The sequence below is a fragment of the Hyperolius riggenbachi genome, chromosome 1 (assembly GCF_040937935.1).
Source record: "Hyperolius riggenbachi isolate aHypRig1 chromosome 1, aHypRig1.pri, whole genome shotgun sequence".
NCBI classification, from domain to species: domain Eukaryota; kingdom Metazoa; phylum Chordata; class Amphibia; order Anura; family Hyperoliidae; genus Hyperolius; species Hyperolius riggenbachi.
The window spans coordinates 553158659-553173559 of record NC_090646.1 but is presented as its reverse complement, the minus strand read 5'-3'; the positions used below and the strand labels follow the sequence as shown (position 1 = coordinate 553173559).

The following is a 14901-nucleotide window of genomic DNA, read 5'->3' as shown; positions in this document are numbered from 1 at the left end:
ACCTAAGAAGAGTGAAGGCTCTGGAACCCAGAGAGCCTTCCCGGTCTCCTCTCAGTCTCCTCATTTCCCCTGCTGTCTCCCTTTTGAAAGCTGTACCTTCGGCACTCCTCTGAAGGCTTTTTTGTTTTTTTTTATTTTTTTTGCCATTGGGGACTCCTGCAACAGTATTTCATGCTGAAATATATCTAGTAGTGTAGTAATTTATTGTATTCTCCTCTAAAGAGCATATTCTGATTTTTAACACATTCAAAAGGGGCAATATGCATTTGCTGTTCCCCTTTAAATGTAATAGACATTTTGGTAACCAGTATATGCCAGGTAATTCCTGGTATGAGCCACACCTTTTTTTCTTTTGAATGTGTTACAATCAGATTGTGAATTGTGTGTCAGGCTATCTATTTAAATGTATTTGTTATATTGCATTGTGCTGTAGATAGCATTGGTTTCCTAATATATTTATTTGCACGTGTTACTTGGAACATGAAATATGGTCACTATGTGAACATTAACCACAGTGTATAGTTGTAATGAATTTTCAAAACAGACCGTATCACTATACAGTGTTCTCCCCAGAATTTTTTTCCCAGCCGGGTGGCATAAAAAAGTAGCCGGGTGGGGCGAGATGAGAATGCAGGGCCGGTACTTCTGTGAGCAACTCTGCTTGCAGCATAGCAGGAGGTGAGCTGGTGACAGCCGGGTGGTCACCACAACTAGCCGGGTGGAGCGCCCACCTAAAAGAGCCTGGGGAGAACACTGACTATACATATGTAGTTAATGTGCTTTTGATCCTTTTATGCAGTGTGTTGTCTTCTTGTCTATGTATTCACTTAATATTTACAAGAAATGGTTCTCCGATTAATCCATCTGTACTGACCTTTCAGACTATTTTTAAAGTTTCTATTTAAGTCAATGCAATGTTAATGCAGTGTAAATACTACATTTCGTCCTTTATCCACCTTAAAACCATTCCCTAATGGGTGGTGGCTGTCCCTTCATTTCTTTAATTTAAATATAATTGGATTATCTTGGGACTGAATTTACCTAAAATATAACATCATTTATTCTTACCGTATTAAATATCTTAAACATGCACCTTTGTTTTTAAACTTTTAACAGTAAATTCAGAAATCTATTGTGAAACTGGCATGGATTATTCCCTAGGTCATAGCTTTATTTTTCCCCCTGAATCTAATTCCAGAGCCTGGATGATTTTAGATCAGTACAGAAAGAAGTCAAAGCTCTACCGCACTAATGTACTCTTGGTCCCACTGGGTGATGATTTTCGCTACAGTGACAGCTCAGAGTGGGATCAGCAATACCAGAACTATCAAAAACTGTTTGACTACATGAACTCTCACCCTGAGCTCCATGTTAAGGTAGGCTATATAATTTCACTTTTTCGAAGCCTTGATTTCCTAGAGGACTTATAGCAGTCCTTTCCTTTTGCTTTAATAGTGCACAGCATGTGCTCATGCTTGGTTAGAAATAGGTTGAGAGCACATTGTTCCCGCTCAAGTGCATTTGGCACCACCAATAACTTGTTTTGTCTTAGAAATACATCTCCAGCAGTCTCTGCAATAATGTGTTATGAATCCAAGATCCATATCCTTGTAGGTTACAACATTTGTTATGCTAGTTGCTTAGAGTGCTCATCGGCTCACTTACTAGGTTTAATTTACTTTAAGGCCCTGTTCACACTGCACGCGTTTCCAGCCGCCTTTTGGAAACGCGTGCAGGTGGCCGACACGCACGACATCAGACAGTGCATAGAGTGCACTGTCTGATGTTCACATTGCATGCGTTCCGGACCTGTGCGGTCCGGGAACGCATGCTGCACGCATTTTTTGCCAAAACGCGTGGCTGTCCCATTCACTTTTCAGTGATGGGATCAGCCACGCAACGCATACAAACGCGGATGGCGTGCGTTTTTGTACGCGTTGCATTCCGCGTGCATGCCCGTCCGCAATTGTAATGTGAACGAGGCCTAAGGAAGAATTGTAACCAAGGATTTAATTTCATCCCAATCAGTAGCTGATACCCCTTTCCCATGAAAAATCTTGACCCTTTCTCGAATAGATCAGGGACATGGACAGATGTCCTGGGCGAGGAGGTTAGCGGGGATCGCGCACGCTGATGTGCGCGCATCCCTACTTGAGTGACGGAGCTCCACTCTGTCAACAGTCTGCCAGCAGCGATCGCTGCTAGCAGAGTAGTAAAAAAAAAAAAGCAGAGAGAGGATTACCCTGATTAGACCTTGGGGGAGGGAAGTAAAATGTATTTAAAATAAAAGAACAAATTAATAAAAAAAAAAAAAAAAAAAAAAAAAAGCCTGCAGCAGCGATCAGATGGCGCCAACAGAAAGCTCTGTTGTTGGCAACAAAAGGAAAAAAAATCATTTGTGTGCTATGTTGTATGTTAAAGCTGCAGAGCACTGAATTGTAAAAAAATAGCCTGGTCACTAGGTGGGTGTAAGCCTGTTTTTTAACTAGGGTGTTCTTTAAGTAGGGTTGGAAAAACTTCATAATAGTTTTTCAGCTAAATTAAAATTACATTTTACTTTACTTTGATTCATGTAGAAACTTGTCTTTTGTAGGCACAGTTTGGTACACTCTCTGACTATTTTGACGCCCTTCGGAAGGTTACTAGTCTTGAAGAATCTAGTAGTTCATCATTTTTTCCAGTGTTAAGTGGAGATTTCTTCACCTATGCAGACAGAGATGATCACTACTGGAGTGGATATTTCACATCCCGGCCTTTCTACAAACGTCTAGAAAGAGTCATGGAATCCCATCTGAGGCAAGTCTCATTATGTTGCATTTACACTTTATTCCCCACTATAAATTAATTAATTTTGCGTATTGGGAAATCATCACATATAATAATGTTGATAATATCTATTCAGCTGTCCAGCAAGCAGTTCTCAGCCTCGGACCCAGGACAAGCATACAGGTCTGGTGCTCTGACTTAATCCACCGACACCAAATACATGCTTGTTTAAGGTGTGTGATTCATTGAAACCTAAAAATCAGCAGGAAAGCCAGGCAACTGATATTGTTTAAAAGGAGGAAAGAGATATGGCAGCCTGCCTATCCCTTTCTTTACAAGGTCACTTTGCTGTATATGACATGCCCCCTCCCAGAAGGCAGTGAAGGAAAATCAGACGATGGCAGCCTGTAATGCCTGGTACACACCATGCAATTTCCCATTAGATATACAGGTTGTTATCAATTAATTGTAACAGTCCGATCTGGTACAAAATCGATCAGAAAAACTTTCGGAAATCAGATCGAACCTGACGAAAATAATCGTTTTGATCCATCTATCTGATGGGAAATTGCATGGTGTGTACCCGGCATTGCACACCCTCTTCCATAGACTACTGTATTGGAAAGCTGGAGTTGCACTGTGGTCCATGCTCCCTTCTGGAGGAAATGATTAGGCACTGAGGTGATGCAGCCCCTGGACCCCATGTACGAGGTGGAGCAAGGGGTTGCAGTCTGCTGTTAAAATAAGGTACTTTGGACTATTACATTTTTTTGATAAATGCACATAATTTGGCTGCATGCTTATAATGCATAAGCCCACAATTTGACTTGATCTCTGTATAGTGATATCCAACAAGGGGTGTGGAAACTTTGTGAAGAAAGTCTGGATTTTCAACAGTGCGTTTTTATAAGTAAATCCTTAATAGTGAGCCTTGCATGAAAGGTATATTGATCTAGATGTATTGATGGACTCTGTTCCATCTCTAGCTGCCATTGTGCAGCCCTGTAACCTGTAATTATGGAATCTAGGCACTTAGCACGAAAACAACAATTGTACTGCGCTTTATGGATGCGAAGACCATCATTAGTATACATGTTCTGGCTGTTATAATGCCTCTGATTCTTCCAGCATGCTCAGACTTCTCTGTAATTGAGGAGACCATAAAGTAGCTACACTAAAACTTACTTATTACTTGTTTGTTGTTTAATGTTATATTCAATTAAGGAATCCTGTAAGTGCAATTAAAAAAGCATGATTATCTTTGTTTTTCGTTTCATTGTAATTTTGATTGAAATAATTCCTTGCTGAAAAAGAGAAATTATTATATTCCCCATTTGCCGCTATGAATAATGCACTGCAAGAACAAAGCTCCATAAATGCCTTCTTAAGCAGCCTTAATATGTCTTGTCACAACTGTCACAGCCTTGGATAATTCTCAAGGACATTACATTAGTATTCAAAAAGGGAAAACTCTACGGTGAGGTTTTACTAAGGAATGTTACCTTCAAGTGTTCTTCATGAGGTTTAACTGTTTATATTTGTATGTACGGTCCATACCTGGCTTTCTCCTCTTGCAAGTAATACACCAGGAAATGTTTCATGTCGTCATCTCGTGATTTGAGGCCTTTTCCATACCAAACTTGGGGCCCCTTGCTTTGCGAATGGGCAAACTGTTAGCAACCATCCTGATTATATTAAAACTGTTTTAAGGAACATGTCACCTCCTTCTGCTGTAAAAAAAATGTAAGTTTACATATGGCTAGCTGCATCCATGTGCTATTTCCGTTTGCATTCCATTTTAACCTGAGTTTAGAGTTTAGTGAATAGTTTGCATCTGTTTTGAATACAAGGTGTGTATTTAGCCTCTATGGCATACATGTCAAACTCTGGCCTAAGAGCCAAATCTGGCCCTCAGAGCCATTAAATTTGGCCCTCAAGTGGTTTCCCCACTTTGCATTATGTTTGGCCCACTCTACACCAGACTACGATGAGACATGACTATGGTAGGGGTTAGACTGTGAGCTTTTCTGAGGGATAGTGACATGACTGTAAATACTGTGTACAGCGCTGAAGAAGATGCCAGCACTAAATAAATAAATACTGAATAATAATAATAATGTTGGTAGGCAATTTTTGTCAATTTTGGCTGTATGTAGACAAATACCTCATTTATATGGTTGGGAGTCGCGTTTATGCTGGGAATTATGGAATGGAAATGTATTCCTCATGCAAGCTGATATGCCCAGGAAGGCTGAACACATGAGCTTTGTGGCTTCACCATTTAAACAATAATTGACCACATTGCTATTGGCATTGAGGGGTGTTCAGAGTCTCCAGCTTGCTAAGCACTCATCTGTCACTCGTTCCCATCCCTTCTATATGGTAGAGGACAGGACAGGCTGCTTGACCTGTAGGTGATTATTATGTCTATATAATTCACATCCCTAAAACTGGCACTCCCAACAATCCTTTTATGACCATTTAGGATGACAGAATAACGTAAATTTATTTCGGTCATCCTGAATGGATTTTTGCTTGATACATTGGTTATTTTCATACTCCTCAAAAAGTACCTCAGTTATGGAGTGTAGGTTAAGAAAGAGGAGGTAAGGTCGGTTCACACTTGTTTAAAAAAAAAAAGTGTTGGTGGCTCCGCTTTTTGGCCCGGATCAAAACCAGAGCCACAGATACCAATGTTTAAAATAGCGGCCATCTTCACACACTTAAAAAAACAAAACAAAAAAAAAACGGATCCGCGGTATTCTCAGCTTTGAAAAACTGGACGGAGAGTCCGGATCTGAAGGTTTTTCACGGACTCCGGATACACTGAGGGGTAGTGAAAGGCTGCACAAAAATGGATCACCCTCTACACAGAGAACTTTTGCACACAAAACAGAGGCAAAAATTGATTGCCTACTGTCTGTTCCTCCCCTCAACAGCATTTCTTATCCAACAGAAACACACATGAATAAAGGACATATGTTTAAACGGACTGGAAACGTATGCTACAAAAGGACAACATTTTGAAAAACTGATCAGTTTTTAGAAAAACGGAACCGTTTGAAACGGATCCAAACTGCAACTGAACAAGTGTGGACCGAGCCTTATACACATGTATATGGATACAAGCAAAGTAATGCTAGCTGACAGCAGTGTGGAGACTTCTGAGCTAACTGAAGCAAGAGCCTAGTTATGATCCTGGAATATAATTAACCCACATTCTTGCGGTATCCAATCCCTCACTGCAGTTTTTGTTGGAATGGTGAGGTAAGCACAGAGTTTGCTGTATACTCTGTTATCTTAAAAGAATATCTTTCGCTTTTGCAATCTGCTTCAGATGAATAAAAAAAAAAAAAACCTTAATCTTGAATGTGATCATTAGTGACTCGGCCTGTAAACCTTACCCAAGGCTTTATTGTCTCTAAGTTATTCTTTGAAGCGTTTCTAATGTATTATAAATTTTGGGTTATCAGATTACTCCACTACATTCTGGCAAGTCCGTTCACATCGTAGACCGATTTATGCTGGTGTTTATACGGCTGCTTAATATGCACATGGGCTACAGTGATAATAGGACACAAATTTATACTTCATAAAGGGAGTGCCATTGTACATTACAAAGCAGCGCACATTTTACCCAGCGAATCACAAATCAACATGATTTGTGTGAGCTCGCTCCAGCTGACATTATCTAATTAAAACTCATCTTTTTAATTTGGAAAAAAGCATGACACTCTGTTCAGTTAAGGGCTGTTAAACCGATATTATTTTGGAGTACTTGCTGTGAACACTTTGTGGGTTACTTAATAGGTCAATGCAAAGTCCGCCAGCTCTGGCCATGAGCCACTGCTATCAGATTTAGCTTTATTGATCTTAGATGATAAAAGCAGTAAAATCTGTTTGCTCTGCATAGCCTTTGTTGCTTATATAGCTTCATTTAAGAATACCACAATGAGGCTTCAAGGAGTGGGCATTGTGCCCATTAACTGTGAATTTTTAACCGACAATCTTTTTTTTATAAGATCATTTGAATCAAACAAAAAGATCTTATTTTATGTTCTCTATTAAAAAGAGCTTATTTAAAGAGACTCTGTAACATCAAAAACCTCCCCTGGGGGGTACTCACCTCGGGTGGGGGAAGCCTACGGATCCTAATGAGGCTTCCCACGCCGTCCTCTGTCCCACGGGGGTCTTGCTGCAGCCCTCCGAACAGCTGGCGACAGACCCGACTGTAGATTCAATATTTACCTTTGCTGGCTCCAGCGGGGGCGCTGTGGCTGCTTTCGGCTCGGAAATAGACGGAAATACCCGATCTCCGCCGGGTCCGCTCTACTGCGCAGGCGATCGGTTATTTCCACCTACTTCGGAGCCGACAGCCGTCAGAGCGCCTGCGCTGAAACCGGGAAGGTAAATATTGACGTCACCGCTGCACGGGGGGCCGCAGCAAGACCCCTGAGGGACGGAGGACGGCGTGGGAAGCCTCATTTGGATCCGGAGGCTTCTCCCACCCGAGGTGAGTACCCCCCAGGGGACGTTTTGACGTTACAGTTCCTCTTTAAGATTGTATCTATAAAAAAAAAAATCATCCACGCCGATTTACCCATATCTTTGTTTTCTTCAGAGGAAACCATCAATAATGCAACCAACCGTTCATGGTCGATTAGGCCCACCAGCTTCTGTGTTTTCATACATTACGATTTAAATAAACTGATCAAAAATATGAATGTTTACTAAAAAATTGTACCATTTAGAGCCTGTACACACTGCTTGAACTTTGATTAAAGCGGAATATAACCCTGCATTTCAACTTTGCTCTAAAACATTATTTACAGTATATTATATGCAACCAGCATTTTTTTTTTTTACTAGACCAGCATTGGAAGGGTTACACAGGGCTTTAAAGTTCCTTTAGATTTCTGCAGACGCATCCGAAGCTGAAATAGATACATTTTGTTTACATAATGTATCTAAGTGTTGAATGTGACTCATCTCTCTCACTGAGAAGGAGCTTGGACGACAGCCAAAGAGTGTGTAACTGTTTATCAATAGATACATGTAACTAAATAGAATGTATCTATCTGAACTTCTGCATATCTCTCCAGGACCTTTAAACCTCTGTGTTTAACCCTTCCAATGCTGGTCTAGTAAAAAAAAAAAATGCTTTTTGCATATAATATGCTGTAAATAATATTTTAGAGCAAAGTTGAAATGCAGGGTTATATTCCGCTTTAAATAAAATAGAAGCGCTTGTATTTTGCCCATTGCGAGGGCAGCTTGATTTACAGTACCTACTGCTCACAGTGCCCTGTTCACAGTAGTTCGATTCCATTTTCATGGATTGGAGGGGCACTAGGACACCGTGACTAGATTTACTATCTATTTTTTTTTTGTGTAGTACTTATTTTCTTCAGTTAGGTAATACGTACCAGTGTGTATTAGGAATGGTCAATGAGATGAAAATGTATGTGCATTTTATGCAAATATATGCAGCTTGAAAATGGACCAAGCAATTTAAACCTGGGTAGGACTTGATTGGTCCATTTTCAAGCTGCATACATTTGCATACAAATTTACATACATTTTCATAAAAACTCGGAAATAGTTTCATCATTTTGCTCACCCTTGTACGTATCAGCTTTCTTTTCATATGTACAAAAGCAAAATTAAATGTTGTACTAATCTGCTAAATTGAAAGTTTCACTTCACCGCAAATAGGAAGAAAGCCTGAAAATGTACACAGAATCTCTGACTTGAGGAAGTAAAGCATTTGGTTCAGTTATTATTTTATACTTTCACTTTCAGGTCTGCAGAAATACTTTACTCGTTAGCCATTGTGCAATCTCAAAGAAACAGCAAACTGTCTGCTTTTCCATCATCAGAGCATTACAAGTTGCTGACTGAAGCCAGGAGGAATTTAGGACTTTTCCAGCACCATGATGCAATCACTGGAACAGCCAAAGACTGGGTAGTAGTGGACTATGGTACAAGGTAAACATTAACCACTTAATGCAGACTGGATATATATATATATATATATATATATATATATATATATATATATATATCTATATCCAGTATAGTTGTGAAGAGTGCACCAACAGTTTGTTACTAAGTGAGGCACGCGCATTTTATCCATGACTAGTTGTACAATACATTTTGGTATGTCTTAAGGGTGGGTACACACTTGAGATAAAAGTCTTTGGAAAAGGCAAGACCACAGACCAATCTTACTCCCTTCCATGTAGTATGAGAGCCACACCTACACAGTCTATTCTATTGAACTGAACTCCCCATCAGATAAAAATCTTGCAAGATGCTGTACAAATGCAAAAGATCAGTATCTGCAAAAGATCCGTTCCTCCAAAATGCATTCATAGTCTGATATCTGTAGATCTCATACACACCTTGTTTAACGGACATTTATCTGCAGATCAGACAATCATCTGTGGATCTGATCTGCAGATAAATGTCCGTTAAACAGGGTGTGTATGAGATCTGCAGATATCATAGACTATGAATACATTTTGCGGGAACGGATCTATTGCATGTGTACAGCATCTTTGTGTACAGCATCTTGCAAAGATTTGTATCTGATGGGGATTGCAGCTCAATAGAATAGACTGTGTAGGTATGGCTCTTACTACATGGAAGGTGGTAAAATTGGTCTTTGATCTTTCATTTTCCAAAGACTTTTATCTGATGTGTGTACCCACCTTTAAATCTTGGACCCAAGTAACATAAAAAATAGGTTGGGACTATCTCAATCCAACATAAAAGTCATTTTAAAATGTATGATGCAACTTGAGAACGTTTTAGTAAAACTACAAGAGACATATGTGGTAATATAACCACGATAAGTAGTAGAATAGAGTTTAGAGGGTTTTAGGGTTTTAGGCTCATGTCTTGTGCATTCTTTTTAGTCACATACTGAATCAAAAGCAAATAAATTTTCACATTCGGTACCAAAATAAAAAATGTGTGAAATAAAAACAGTGGCAGAATATAAAAGAAAAAAACATATATTGTTACCTTAGGAACTTTGCTGTTTAAATACATATGCCATGAGAGTATATTATTATTTTTGCAAATAAGGTCTTGTAATCATCGATAATGTATAATGAAAAAGCCAAAAACAGAAAAAAAACCACACCTTTACTTTCAAATACAATACGGTCACCATACATCCATACTAGGAACATAATCTAAATGTTTTAATAACCAGGATGGATAAGCAAATACAATTTGTGGGTTTAACTTATAATTAGCACTGTTTATTGTAAAGCTATAATGGATGTAAATGGAGAAATAGTGTGGTTTTTTTTTTCTACTTTTTCCCTTATTTTGCTATTAAAATGCAACAGAAAACAAAGTAATCACTAAACAATATTATAACACACTAAAAGCCTTTTTTTCCTGAAAAAAAACCTATAAAGAACATTTAGGTGTGATAAGTAGTAATAGTTATTTGCGAATGAATGAGAGCAGCGCTGATATGTAAAAATTGCTCTAGTCCTGCAGTGGTTAAAGTACTCAGTAAATAATGCTACTGTACCGTTAGGAGGTGGCTGACAGCCATCGCTGTTTATTTTTCTTAACACCTGTTTCCTTGTCTTAACTGGTTCTAGTACAGGAAATCTATTGAGAGTTCCTCATACTTCTTATCATTCGTAATTGTCAGCATAAAAAAAATAGTTTTGCAACCTGCTTTTCCAGCTTTTAGTGTGCTGCTAAAACTCAGCAATTCTATTCGATTTTATAGAAATCTTTGCATATAGTGTTATAAAGCAATTATTTTTGGGAGGAAAAATGACAAAGGTGACAAAGGTGGTGGAGAGAAATGGCCTGCGTAGCTTTTGAAAGAGTTTTGTCATAGAAGATTTGAAAACATTTCAAAGAACTCTTGCCTAGCTTATTACCAAGTATTTATTTTTGGAAGCTTGTAGTTTCCACTGTAGCTAGCCTATGTTATATGGTCAACTGTATCGCAGCACACAGTCGCTAATCGTAGCAACTAGTTTTAAAAAGTTAATAATCTTATACATTTGTGTTCTTTATTTTACTGTGCAGGTTGTACCATTCATTGATGAACCTGAAGAGAGTGATAGTAGATGCGGCTCATGTACTCATGCTAAGGGATAAGGGCATGTACAGCTACAATCCCTCTGCTCCATTTTTCAATATGGTGGGTTATTTGTTTAAGACAAAGTTTTTTTGTTGTTGCATGTGTAAAACTTAAAGGAATACTATAAATGTTGCACAGTCTTTGCCAACAGCATGAATAAATATTGCAACAATAGAAAGAATGGACACAGCATATAAAAACAGAACAATTATATCACACTTTTCTCCTAGCGGACTCAAAGCGCCAGAGCTGCAGCCACTAGGACGCGCTTGAATGGCAGTAGCGGTGTTAGGGAGACTTTTCCAGGGTCTCCTACAGAATAGGTGCTGGCTTACTGAACAGGCAGAGCCGAGATTTGAACCCTGGTCTCCTGTGTCAGAGGCAGAGCCCTTTAACCATTACACTATCAAGCCACCTTGTACTTTTACTATGCAGTGTTTTGTGTGCACATACTTTCGCTGTGCAGTGCCTTTTTTTATTTTTTTATTCTACCTTATAGACGGCATCCCCTTTACTTACACACTGGCATCGATGGAAAGGTGGGTCAGGTCATTGTCTGAGGGGATTCCTCTTTCTTGGTGTGGCAATGGATTATACTACTGTATAATCTACCACACCAGAGCGCATTATACAGTGCGCAACCTGCCTCAGTAAGTTATTATGAGGAGCAAGAGACAACCGCTCTCGCTCCTGTTCTGCTTGGCCAACAAGTTCTCCCCCCTCTTCATCTGAAATTTACTTCCGTGTGTGCCACCGCGTCATTGGATGTTTGCAGTTGCTATGCAACGGCAGACAAGTGAACCGGAGGAGACATTGGCCTCAATTCACTAAGATCATGCTGGAGATAATAAGGCAAGAGAAAACTTACCTCCACACGTGAGAGAGTTATCTTACCTCTTCTTTCCTTAAGTTACCTCTCCTGTAGTTAATTTACCTCCTCTGTAGTTAATTTACCTCCTCTGTAGTTAATTTACCTCCTCTGTAGTTAATTTACCTCCTCTGAAGTTATTTTGACATGCAGCTAATTAACAGCCTGTCTTTAACTCTGGAGTTATTTTAAGGATTGGAGAGGTAATTTAAAGACAGAAGAGTTAACTTTAGGCTTGCCTGAGGTAAAATGTTTCCTGAATACTACATGCCTTATCACCATGGTAACAACTCTAGAAGAGTTATTAAAGACAGGAGATAAGTTTAGTGAATTGAGGCCAATGGCCTCAATTCACTAAGATCATGCTGGAGATAAGGCAAGAGAAAACTTAACACCACACAGTGAGAGAGTTATCTTATCTCTTCATTACTTAAGTTACCTCCTCTGTAGTTAGGTTACCTCCTCTGTGTAGTTATTTTCAAACGCAGTTAATTAACAGCCTGTCTGTAACTTTAGAATTCTGGAGTTATTTTAAGGATTGAAGAGTTAACTTAAAGACAGAAGAGTTAACTTTAGGTTTGCCTGAGGTAAACTTTTTCCTGAATACTACATGCCTTATCACCGTGGTGATCACTTTAGAAACGTTATTAAAAACAGGAGATAAGCTTAGTGAATTGAGGCCAATATTGTAATCGGTCCCTCGAAGCTCCTGCTGTGGCTAATTTTGGTATAATGACGCACCCTCCTCCAGCTCACTTGTTTGCTGTTGCATAGAAACAACAAATATACAATGACGCAGTGGCACACATGGAAGTACATTTCAGATGGAGAGGGGGGAGAAACTTCTTGGCCAGGCAGAATAGATGCGAGAGTAGTTCTCTCTCGCTCCTCATAGTAACTAACAGAGGCTGGTTGCACGCTGTATAACACGCTCTGGTGTGGGGGAGCCTCACAGTAGTATAAACCACAGCTGCACTAAATAAGAGGAATCCCCTTAGATAATGACCCGGCCCATTTTCCCGTCGCCGTCAGTGTGTAAAAGGGACACAGTCTATACACTGGGTGAAAAAACAACAACTGCACAGCAAAAGTGTATGCTATGTCTGTTCTTACTACTTGCTGGGGTTGCAAAACTGTTTTCCAGTGTGCAGGTCATTTTATGTAGGATGGACAGTTCAGACTACTATTCAAAGTAACCCCATCCCTTCATCACTCACATAAGATAGTCTGTGAGGAGCTAAAAGGGAAATCAGCTAGTTTACCTAGGCCAGTGATCTGCAAACTTGCCTCTCCAGCTGTTAAGGAACTACAAGTCCTACAATGCATTTGCCTTTATGAATCATGACTGTGGCTGACAGATTCCTGCAATGTATTGTGGGATTTGTAGTTCCTTAACAGCTGGAGAGCCAAGTTTGCAGATCACTGACCTATGCAGATCATAAACCCTGCCATTTGTGTTATTTAAAGGGAACCTGAGCAGAGGCATAAATTGAAGATCTGGACTTAACTGGGGCTTACTCCAGCCCCTGTAGCCTGGGCGGTCCCCTGGAATCCTCTTGCTCCCTTTCATAGTCCCGTTAAAAGCTACAGTAATTCGGGCAACTTTGGCTGAGATCCCGCGTGCCATCACGCCGGTCACCGTAAGCGCCCTGTCCATGCATGGTCCAGTCTTTAGAGAACCGCACAGGATGCTTACAGCGACTGGCGTGATGGTACGCCGTGTGTGTGCACTTCAGTTTGAGCTGAAGTCACCAGATTACTGGAGCCTTAGTGGGACCATGGAAGGGTCCAAAAGGATTCCAGGGGACCTCGCAGGCTATGGGGGGGCTGGAGGAAGCCCCCGGTAAATCCAGATTTTCAATTTATGCCTCTGCCCAGGGTCCCTTTAAAAAAAAAAATAGTATGTTTCCATGGAAGTGCACTTGCAGGGTTTGTGTAGATACACACCTTGTATACCAGCGATAAAACACAGAGGGAAAGAACTCATAAAATACCATTCTTTGAAAGATGTCTAACCCCAGCACGTTCAGAACATTCTCAACTTTGGCACATTAACCAATCATGGCGCAGACCCAGACTCCATGGTCCTGATGTACAACCATGCAGTGTCATCTGCCTATGACGCCCTTGCTCCAGTTCGCATTAAACGGTCTACACCACTTCACCATGCACGGTGGTTTGACAGCTCACTAAAGGACCTAAAGAAAGAAGTGCGCAGACCAACTAAACATATGCTGAAATGCCCTGACCTGCTTGGTCCAGCATTTCACAAAATACTAAATTGCTCTCTGCAAGCAGGGAGGTTTCCTACCTCTCTAAAAGAAGGAATCATCAAGCCCCTTTTTAAAAAAAACCTTCCATGGATCCAGATGCAATGAGCAGCTACAGACCTGTCTCCAACCTCCCCTTCTTAGGTAACGTTATTGAAAAGGCTGTCTATCTGCAATTTGAAACCAGGCTGTCAGTAAACAACATCCTGGACCCTCTACAATCTGGCTTTAAGAAACACCACAGCTGTGAAACAGCCCTCATCCAAGTCTGCAACAATCTGCTCATGGCAAGGGACAGAGTACTGTGGCATCAGGGGATCAGTCATCCAGTGGTTCAGATCATTCCTGACTGACAGAACACAGAGAGTATCCCTAGGACCTATAATGTTCAAACCTGCACCTGTACAATTTGGAGTGCCACAAGGATCAATCCTATCCCCTATGCTGTTTGCAATCTACATGTTGCCACTCGGTACACTTATCCTACATCATGGCCTGACGTACCACTGCTACGCCGATGACACACAGCTATACCTGTCCTTCAAACCTGGTGGAACAGACCCTACTCCAAAAATAAACTTTTGCTTAGCTGAGCTACAGGCATGGATGAATGATAACTGGTTGAAACTGAATGCTGACAAAACTGAGGTCCTTTTTGACCAAAGCCAGCGCTCGCCATCAAAACAGCGCTATCCTAAAGCAACACGAATTAGGATTGGGAATTCAGACATAAACCGCTCCAACCTTGTGTGCGCATCCTTGGCGTACTAATCGATGGGGATTTGAGTTTCAGAAACCAAATTTCATATGTAGTTAAATCTTCCTACTTTCATCTGAAGAACATTGCAAAGATTAAACATCTGATCCCCCCAGAG

At 40.3% G+C, this 14901-nt stretch overlaps 1 protein-coding gene across 2 annotated transcripts in view; it reads left to right on the top strand.

Annotated features, from left to right (window-relative positions):
- The window catches only part of MAN2A1 (mannosidase alpha class 2A member 1), a 183732-nt gene that overhangs the window by 105617 nt on the left and 63214 nt on the right, over window positions 1-14901 (top strand). For both annotated transcript variants that reach the window (XM_068247382.1, XM_068247388.1), the window contains 4 exons: window positions 1199-1376; window positions 2594-2796; window positions 8569-8754; window positions 10834-10948. In XM_068247382.1, the coding sequence (XP_068103483.1) occupies window positions 1199-1376; window positions 2594-2796; window positions 8569-8754; window positions 10834-10948 (682 nt within the window). The remainder of the gene's footprint in view (window positions 1-1198; window positions 1377-2593; window positions 2797-8568; window positions 8755-10833; window positions 10949-14901) is intronic.